The sequence below is a fragment of the Sinocyclocheilus rhinocerous genome, unplaced genomic scaffold (genome assembly GCF_001515625.1).
Source record: "Sinocyclocheilus rhinocerous isolate Xijiao unplaced genomic scaffold, SAMN03320098_v1.1 scaffold3197, whole genome shotgun sequence".
NCBI lineage: Eukaryota > Metazoa > Chordata > Actinopteri > Cypriniformes > Cyprinidae > Sinocyclocheilus > Sinocyclocheilus rhinocerous.
This window is the reverse complement of record NW_015655585.1, coordinates 135,115-145,176: the sequence shown is the minus strand read 5'-3', so window position 1 is coordinate 145,176 and position 10,062 is coordinate 135,115. Positions and strand designations below refer to the sequence as shown.

Genomic DNA, 10,062 nt, shown 5'->3' with positions numbered 1-10,062 from the left:
TAAAACGTATTGGTGAATCATTTGAACTGATTCAATGAAAACTGTCCGAACAAACCGATTCGCTGAAATGATTCCCAATGCTAATATATTGATCGGTAGAATGACAGAAACATTTTCTCCGTAATATATTTCGTCTAACAACATATAATGTTTTCTATATTTGTTTCCTTAACAAATATTTAAGGGATATTTGACTGCATGGAAAATGCACGTTCTCTCTCTTCCTCGTTTCAATTCCCCAAAAACTCGCTGAACCAGATTTCACGGGACAGGTGCTTTTTTTAAACGGCAGAAGACGGTCCGCTGAAAGAGGAAGACAGGGTTATGATTATATCTCCATTAAAAGTTCGTGCAAGGTTCATGACCCACTATGGCAGTAAACTTGAGTAAAAACGGACCCGCGCTCACAGACGCTTATAATGAAGTGGTGAACGGGAGAACGGGCACAAACTGGTAAGATAGCTACATAAATCATCATACTACAACATAGTCTACTACCGAAAATGGATGAATGAATTATATTTTCTAAGACTGAGACATTTTAACGTAATAAATTCATATAATGTAGCTTCAAATGAGGTATTTCTCTTTAACATAACATGCAAATTGCTTCTCAAGAAATCCAGGTATAGCCTATTACATAACTCGTGCTCAAAAGGGAATTATTTGTTACTTAATGTGTAATCTGTGGATGATTTTGCACGTTATAGATGTTTGTTGTCATTTGTAGTGGTTATCTTCAATCATTTTGTAACAGAAGGATCCTGCATACAAATAAACTGTATTTGCTGATTATAGGGTGTTGTTCACCTATGAAGGAAACAGTAATGACATTCGGTTTGCAGGGAAGGGAGGTGAGTGAATTTGTTTCAAATAAGATCTTAAAGAATGCAGGTAAGAGTGCCAAAAGAGTGATGCCATTCTTTCTTTCTTTCTTTGTCCTATTTGATGAGTCAGCAGCAGTTCACAATTACAAATGCTTGTGTGTTTTCTCTGAGTGTGCCATAGATGGTGGTCTTGAAGAAATGGTGGAGGAACTGAACAGTGGCAAAATCATGTACGCCTTCTGTAAAGTGTTGGACCCCAGCTCTGGAGTTCCCAAGTTTGTGCTCATCAACTGGGTACGAACTGACAAAAATGTCCAAAACCAAATGTACTGATGAGAACTAGCCTACTTTATTATGTAAAGTGAAAAAATACAAATTCTGTCAACCTCATGTTCCAGATTTTGGGTAATCTTCAAAACACAAATTAAGATTTAAAAGAAACCTGAATAGTTTCTGCCCTTCGACTGAAATTCCAGGGAACTAAAATAAAGATCCAAAAAGGTCATAAAGGCACCATAAAAAGATAGGTTTTGATCATATAAAACTTATAAAGCGACAGTATCTCTTTGCATAACTTGGATTAAACCACTTGATTCATATGGAACTATCCCTCTCTCAACTTATATTTTACAAATCATCTTTATACTATTATTTGGTTTCAGACTGGCGAGGGAGTCAAGGACGTTAGAAAGGGTGTTTGTGCCAATCACGTTCATTCAATGGCCAATTTTCTGAGGGTGAGTGTAAGATGCAGCTTTCATTTTGTAGTTACATTAGGGTCAAGTAATTTCATTCACAACCAATTCCTCATTTTAAATGTGTATCTTATGAAAGGGTGCCCATGTGACCATCAACGCCCGATCAGATGATGATGTTGAACCTGCTGCCATCATGGAGAAGGTGGCCAAGGGCTCGGGCGTCAACTACAACATCCACAAAGAATCAAAGCAGAACAATAATTGTGAACCTCCTGGACGTGTGGTGAGTGAAGCGATTAATTATGTCCATACCTCATATTTATAGAGGCTTTGAATGTCTGCATGTTTGCCTTCCTATTCCAATGTCTTTGTTCCCACAGGGTGCTGTTTATAAAAAGGTCAGTGCTTTAGATGAAATCCAAAGTACGGACAGAGACAACTTCTGGGCTAAGGCTGAGGTAAGGAAACGCTACGGAAAAACACAATGCTTTTATCTCCTCATCTGGTCTTTGTTGTCTTGACATGTTCTCTTCCATCTCCTTTATCAGCAAGATGAAAAGACTCGCCGGCAGGAGGAGCGCAGGAAGGCAAATGAGGAGAGGCAGCATCTGGAGAAAGAACGGAGGGAGCGGGATGCTCGAGAGGCAGACGAACGAGAACGAAGTCGGAGGGAGAAAGAGAAAGAGATCGACCAACAGAGGCGAGTGATTTCGTGTCTGTCCTATTCATATCATCAAAACAGTATATACACTACCATTCAAAAGTTTGGGACCAGAAATATATTTATACTCTTAATCAGCTAGGACACATTGATTTGATCAAAAGTGACAGCAAAGACCTTTTTAATGTTACAAAAGGTTTGTTTTTCAAATAATGCTGTTCTTTTGAACTTTCAGTGAATCATCAAAAAATGATTTTCAACATTGTTTTCAACAAGTTTTCAACATTGATGATAATAATCAATGTTTCTTGAGCATATTAGTACGATTTCTTATCATGTGACACTGAAAACTGGCGTAATGATGCTGAAAATGTAGCTTTGCGTCACAGGAATAAACTACATTTTAAAATTATAGTGAAATAGAAAACAGTTATTTTAAAGTGTAATAATATTTCACAATATTACCATTTTTACTATATATTTGATCAAATAAATGCAGCCTTACTGAGCATAAGAGAGCTCTTTCAAAAACATACAAAAAAATCTCTTACTGTCCTCAAACTTTTGAATGGTAGTGTATATAGTTGTAAAGTTGCTTTGGCCATATGTGTCTGCTTAATAACGTCCTACTTGGTGTCTCACAGGCAGTTTGAAAAGAAACAAGAGGCAGAGAATAAAGAACAGGAGCAGAGAAAATGGGTAAAATGATGACTTTCCTTCAATACATATGAAAATTATAAAATCATATTTAATATATCATGTCAGTCACTCTTGATTGCCTCATTTGTTGTTCAGGAGAAAGAGCAGAAGGAACACCAGTCTCCTGTCAAAGCAGGAATACTGCGATCTGAGTCTGTGCAGAAGGCCAATGTGAGTCAAAATAAATACAGCACAACAGTGAGCACCCACACTGACAGAGTCCTTGGATCTCAAAGTATATTTCCCATTGTTTTTCTCCATAGAGATTAAAAAAAAATCTTTAGGATAGAGTTCTAAGCCATGTACAAAACCTCAGAGATGAATCACTGGGTTAAAGTAAAAAGTATATGAGACCATTTTTATATGATCAAACGAAATACACTTTCCACAAAAGCAATGTGAATTATGTAATAAAATATAAAACAATTGTATAATATAAAAATATTGACTTATTGTGACAGGTTGTACATTTAAAAACAATATATTTTAGGTTTTTATGCAAAATGGTTATGCTTATCAGGTATTTATTTTATAATATATAATGAAAGTACAGTAAAAACAGTAATATTCTGAAATATTATTACAATTTAAAATAATGGAATTGTAATATTTCTAAAATGTAATTTATTCATTCTAAATCATTCTAATATGCTGATTTGCTGCTCAAGAAACATTTAAACAGTTGTGCTGCTAAATATTATTGTAGTACATTCAAATCCAGTTTTTTTTTGTAGTGCATTCAAACCATGATACCTTTTTTTCAGGATTCTTTGATGAATAGAAAGTTAAAAAGAACAGCTTTTATTTAAAATAGAAATAATTATAAATGTCTTTACTGTCACTTTTGATGAATTTTTCGCATCCTTGCTGAATTAAAGTATTAATTTCTTTCACAAAAAAACAAAAACTTTGAACAGTAGTGTATATAATCAATTGGTGCTCAAGGCAGGTATGTCTTGGAGGATTTACACATTATCATTAAAAAACAAGTTCTTTAAGGAGAAAATAAATGGGATTTTACTTCCGGAATCCTAGTGTTTTCCTCTATTGTATGTTGAACAGTAAGTAAGAAATAAAAGAAATAAAAAGACATAAAAAATAGCATATTCTACCTTTTTCAGGAGGCAGCATCAATCATCTCTCAGCGTTCCATCAATCCCAGGGAGCTGTTCATGCAGAAGGAGAGAAGTTTGGCCAACAGTGCAACAACTTCTTCAGCCACCCGACCAGGTAAAGAAAACTCCTGTCCAATAATTCATCAACTTGCAACAAACCTCATATATAAAACATGCGCACAGTCCCAAGCCTTTTATCCCAAAATTCAGAAATTCATGTCTTTTCCCTCAGGTCAGTTGAGAAGCCCATTTTTATCCCAGCAAGCAGTCAGTGCAGAAAACCCTCCCAATGAAAGCAGGTCTCAGCACTTACCTCCAGCTTGCCCTGCGGCAGCCGCCTCGGTTTCACATGTACCAGCTCCAGTCTCTCCTGTGCGCGAAACTACTGCTTTCCCAGTCGAAAAGGAAGGTGAATAAAAGCAGCAATCTCTTTTGTTTCTGTGGTTTGACGTTATATATCAGTTAAGTAATAAGCTGCTTTATTTCTGTCTTTCAGACCCCTTCTCTGATGATCCATTTGTATCTGAACAAGCCGAGGGTTCTGAAGATGAATGGGATAGTATGTTTTCTCTCTATAATGCTTATTAACGTCAGTCAGTGTTATAATTATGCTTGAAATCTTATTTACTGTGTGCAGCTTCAGATGAGGAGGGATCGAGCCCTGATGCTGGGAAGCAGCAAAGTTATGATGTAAACGACATCTACACGGACGTCCCCTCACATGAAAGTCTCTATGAGAACGTTAACCAGGTTGGTACCTTGTCATGTCATCCAAACCTTATTTGGGCATATTTTTCTGTAGTAATAGGTATAGTATTAGGTAATAGGGTATAAAATATTATGTACTAAGATTTTGGTGTCGCATAAATACCATTATTGTATTATTTGTAGGTTTTCCAAACCCATGCTGGTGAAGAAGAGGAGACAGGCGAAAACCAGAACATCTGCGCAAGAGCAATATATGACTACCAAGCTTGTGAGTGGTTTAATTCTAATGTATTATCTACGATATTTCATTTTTATCCTAAATTAATCATATATAAATATTTAAAAGTTTAATTAATCTAAATATTATCTAATTGAGTAGACAGTGAAGATGTGGTAATAAAAACATCAATTCATGCATTGTATTTTCTTCTTTGTTTCCCATTTAGCGGATGACACAGAGATCACCTTTGACCCGGATGATATTATCACAGGGATCGAGATGATAGATGAGGGCTGGTGGAGAGGTTACAGTCCTGACGGTCACCACGGAATGTTTCCTGCTAATTATGTTGAGCTTCTTTAAGTCTTCAGTAACCAGTCAGATGCAATATCATTTGACAAAATGATTGTGGTTCGTTAGTGTGCTTTGATGATGTTACTGGGTGCTTGGAAAATCTGCTTTCTTACTTTATCCAAATAATGTTCAATAAAAGTTTTGTGTTCTTTTCATGTTGATTCATATATGCCAGTCAAACAAAGCACAGAAAATAAACTCCGGAATTGTAATAAATGAAAATATTCCCATATACCTATACCTGAAAACACATGCATTCTTCAGTAACCAGTCAGATGCAATATCATTTGACAAAATGATTGTGGTTCGTTAGTGTGCTTTGATGATGTTACTGGGTGCTTGGAAAATCTGCTTTCTTACTTTATCCAAATAATGTTCAATAAAAGTTTTGTGTTCTTTTCATGTTGATTCATATATACCAGTCAAACAAAGCACAGAAAATAAACTCCGGAATTGTAATAAATGAAAATATTCCCATATACCTATACTTAGAATCCTGAAAACACATGCATTCTCACCCAAAACGTATTAATTACTTTCCTCACATACATTTACTATGGTAACTACAGTTTTGAGTAAAATTTGTTATTAAACAGTAGGAGTACTGAATGATTTCCATATTAATGTATGGTATTTACAAGGTAGTTTGTACAAAATAGGTAACACTTTATTTTAAGGTGTCCTTGTTACACGTTACATGTATTTACTATTATAACAACAATTAATTATGCAAAATTACATGCAAGTAACCCTATGCCAAACCCTAGCCATATAGTAAGTACATGTAGTTAATTAATATTTAGTCAGTACTTACATGTATAATTACACAATAACAAGGACAACTTAAAATAAAGTGTAACCCAAAATACTTACCAAAACCATGAAATGTCAAAACAAAAAAAGTAATCATGGTCATCTCTTTTGTTATCACAACAAAACTCATAATTTGACTTAATCCACCAACTGACATAAAAATTGAACAAACAGAACTAATTAAAGATCTTGTTTTAAGGAAATCTCAAATTATTTTTTAGAATTTTACATCTGGAACAATAATTGAGGCTAAAATAACAATTAGAATGGAACGTTTTTGTAACTAAAGCTTTTTCTGTTCACTATCCATCGTCGTTCACTTCACAACAGAGGGTATGGAATACATAGGTTGCTGACGTCTAACTCACGCGACGCGATGGTTACATAAACGCCTCTTCGACGTCATCAACCCGATTCTAGCAGTTTTTGGGGAAGAAGACATGGCTGCAAGGTTACTGCTGAGAAGCGCCGTCCAGGCCGCTGTGACCCGCAGGGCCTCTCCAGCGGTCGCGCTGAGCAGAAGGGATGGCGGCGGGAGGTCAGTCTTTTATCACGGGGTGTTTTTAATAATCGAAACGCGCCGCAGCATCATCTAAGAGGCAGTTTGAACGCGTGCCAAGGACGGAGGTCGATGCGCTTACCGCATAGGAAGTCTAAATAGGAAAACATGTGTTTAAATATAATTTCTCCTGGGACATTTTACGAGATTGTGTTGTTTTACAGTTTTAATGTGGATTGGTGAGATATATTGGTTTGGTTTTAAAAAGAAAATACAAATGCTTTATGTTGACTATTAGCATATAGGCTAGTGTACAAATACAGAAATAGACTGAATTGCTGGCCGGAATGAGAATTGATAAAGTCTTTTAATTGTAATTTTTCACGCAGGTATTCCCACTGATGAGGAGCAGGCAACTGGACTCGAGAAGAAGATTATGAATGCTATGAAAACAGGCACAGTATGTATTATGATCTGTCAGAAAGCTGTCAAACTAAATGTTTATGCTTGCATCAAATAAGGACAGATTCACTCAAAAATGAAATTCTGTCATTATTTATTTATCCAAACTTGCATGCTGTTAAATTTCCTCTCAAAAAGTGATTTTTGAAAAAAAAAATTGACTGTTTTTTTTCCATACAACTTAGGTCATGTGTCTAGGACTCCATAGAAGACATAAGTTTTCTATTAGACTTTGAAATATGGTGCATTTTGATGGCCTCATGTTAAGTTTAATGTCAATGCCATTCTGAAATAACATGATGTTTCTCACTTGCAGAAAGCCATCTTGACCAAATGTCATTAATGTCAGAATTAATGGGTGACATATTTGATATTAACATGCATACATGAAGCTTGAACATAACAAAAAATTTAAAAATAAAATGAATTTATTTTCCTGTTACGGAAATGAGCTGCATAAAGGTTCATTTTTGTGTGCGTTCCACAAAAAATACAGGTTTGGAATGATTCAATGACACAATTTTCATTTTTTGGTCAACTACTCCTTGATATTTATGCATTTTGGAGATGCTTTTATCCGAAGCAACTTACATTGTGTTCAGGGTGTACATTTTACTAGGTGATGCTTTCCCTGGGAATCGAACCCATGACCTTGCTGTTGCCAGTGACATGGTCTACAGGAATTTTTGTCCTGTAATGGACATTTCAAATAAATTCCCAGAAATGCATATTATTAAGTCATGATCTCTCTGGGAATTAAACACATGACCTTGTTTTTGCTAACGACATGCTCTACATTGGTTCTTTAATAGACATTTCAAACAAAATTTTCTTAGGTCATTCTTTCTTTCCCTGGCAATCGAACCCAATACCTTGGCATTGCCAAAAACATGCGATACAGGGTTTCTAATGCTTTCAAGGTCATTTCAAATGAATTCCAGGATATACGTTGCATTAAATCATGATTTGCCTGGGAATAGAACGCATGACCTTGGTGTTACAGGGATTCTAGTCCTTTAAAGGACATTTTAAACAGACTCTCTAAATTGACTGACTGATCTCATGTTCTTCCATCTCCCAGGATCCTTACAACATACTGAAGCCCAAGGAGTATGCAGGGTCAAAGTCGGACCCTCATCTTGTACCGTCCATCACCAACAAAAGAATCATTGGCTGTGTCTGTAAGTTAAAACTCTTGATTCTAGGAACTTGATGTCATAGTTAATTTTGTTAGAGGTTATATTAAGTGCGGATGTATGTGTGTCTGTCCAGGTGAGGAGGACAACACCGCTGTGGTTTGGTTCTGGCTCCATGAGGGTGAAGCCCAGCGCTGTCCCTCATGCGGCTCTCATTACAAGCTAGTGCCTCATGAGCTTCCTCACTGATCCTGCTGCCTCCATCGCAGCGTCGCATCCCAGAATTCCAGAGACGTTGTGACCTCATTCGTGTTTGTCTTTTTGCAAAGAAGTACAGGAGATGTAACCTGTCCTCCTGGTGTGGGACACAACATTTTAACAATTCATAAAATACAGTTTACTTAAATTATTGGAGTGTACATTTTGCATTTGGTCTGGTTACACCTAATAAACATGCTTACTCTGACTTTGACTCTTGTGTTTTAATTCAGGTTCATTAAATTCTGGTTAAAAGTCTGGACACGATTGACTGAATTTGTCTCACATGACCTTAAAAATATTTTCATTTTTATGCTTGAAATTAGTTTTGAAGACAAACATATATTGTGCCGTGTGTATACATTTCTTTACAAACATAATATTTTAATTTGAACAATGGTTATTTAATAGTTTCAATGTGGAAAATAGTGATGATAAAGTTTGTCCAAGCCAGTGTTATTTTAGTATTGTTTATCTACTATTATAGTAGAAGATAATTTTGAATTGGCTTTTATTTTAATGTTGTCACTTTTCATTCTAAATTTAATTAGGTCATTTTGTAGTAGCGTAGTGATTTCTTTCTGTGCTTTTGTCATCTTTATTATTATTTTTTATATTTCTATAATTTAGCTTTAATTCATTTTTCAATTTTAGTAATTTCAACATTTAGCTTTTTAATTCCATTATTTATAATTTAGGTATTTTAAAATAAAACTTTTCCAATTAACTCTAATTTGTTTTGTTTTAATAAATGAAAAGTATTTTAAGTTTTTTTGGACCAACATTCCACAGGCCACAATCAACAACCTGATCAACTCTATGTGAAGGAGATGTGTTGCACTGCGTGAGGCAAATGGTGGTCACATACTGACTGGTTTTCGGACCCCCCAATACAGTAAAACTGCACATTTTAGAGTGGTCTTTTATTGTGGCCAGCCTAAGGCACACCTGTGCAATAATCATGCTGTCTAATCAGTATCTTGATATGCCACACCTGTGAGGTGGATGGATTATCTCGGCAAAGGAGAAGTGCTCACTAACACAGATTTCGACAGATTTGTGAACAATATTTGAGAGAAATAGGCCTTTTGTGTACATAGAAAAAGTCTTAGATCTTTGAGTTCAGCTCATGAAAAATGAGGGCAAAAACAAAAGTGTTGCGTTTATAATTTTGTTTAGTGTATAATTTGGAAAGGTGGTTGTTGTTTCATGACTTATAGGTTTAATTTATTTTTTTGTGTTTTTATTAAATGGCCTAAGTCCTTTCACATATGGTTTGCCATAAAGGTGTCCGAACTCCCAATAGGAAGTTCTGTTTGTTTCTGTATTTGCGCTTTCTTCCTGTGTCCACAAGGGGTCATTTGTTTTTAAGAATGAGAAATGAAGAGCCTTTGGGAAGAATGCAAACATAGGTGCCATAAAGCAAGATTATGCTCTCACTTTATTATTTCTATGTTGGCTTAAATGTCAAATATCTAACATACAACTACAGTATTTTATTAAATAATCTGCTTTATGTGTGTGATAATATTGTGAAAAGTCTTTATATAATTTACTCTCTCTCCATATTAGTTCATACAGTGTCTTATAGTCCCCAGTTTTTAAATCTTTT

At 35.4% G+C, this 10,062-nt stretch overlaps 2 protein-coding genes across 2 annotated transcripts; both read left to right on the top strand.

Moving 5' to 3' along the window:
• Positions 1 to 201: 201 nt before the first annotated feature.
• Positions 202 to 5,480, top strand: LOC107718707 (drebrin-like protein A). The gene is made up of 15 exons (XM_016525904.1): positions 202 to 453; positions 799 to 854; positions 1,009 to 1,121; positions 1,490 to 1,564; positions 1,662 to 1,808; positions 1,906 to 1,983; positions 2,074 to 2,225; positions 2,831 to 2,885; positions 2,982 to 3,056; positions 4,007 to 4,115; positions 4,233 to 4,409; positions 4,497 to 4,559; positions 4,638 to 4,750; positions 4,892 to 4,976; positions 5,155 to 5,480. Exons 1-15 carry the CDS (start codon positions 371 to 373, stop codon positions 5,289 to 5,291), a joined length of 1,518 nt encoding a protein of 505 aa, XP_016381390.1. The 5' UTR covers positions 202 to 370; the 3' UTR covers positions 5,292 to 5,480.
• A 1,014-nt stretch (positions 5,481 to 6,494) lies between these two features.
• Positions 6,495 to 8,658, top strand: LOC107718706 (cytochrome c oxidase subunit 5B, mitochondrial-like). The gene is given in 5 exon segments (XM_016525903.1): positions 6,495 to 6,616; positions 6,618 to 6,633; positions 6,984 to 7,054; positions 8,138 to 8,237; positions 8,329 to 8,658. Coding segments are annotated over 5 exon segments (381 nt in total). The 5' UTR covers positions 6,495 to 6,535; the 3' UTR covers positions 8,442 to 8,658.
• Positions 8,659 to 10,062: the final 1,404 nt, after the last annotated feature.

What these genes read in the sequence shown, in the direction of transcription:
- LOC107718707 (XM_016525904.1), top strand. Translation starts at nt 371, where the DNA reads ATGGCAGTAAACTTGAGTAAAAACGGACCCGCGCTCACAGACGCTTAT. An exon ending in ACTTCTGGGCTAAGGCTGAG is followed by an intron (nt 1,984 to 2,073) that starts GTAAGGAAACGC and finishes CTCCTTTATCAG; the next exon opens with CAAGATGAAAAGACTCGCCG. An exon ending in AGTCTGTGCAGAAGGCCAAT is followed by an intron (nt 3,057 to 4,006) that starts GTGAGTCAAAAT and finishes TACCTTTTTCAG; the next exon opens with GAGGCAGCATCAATCATCTC.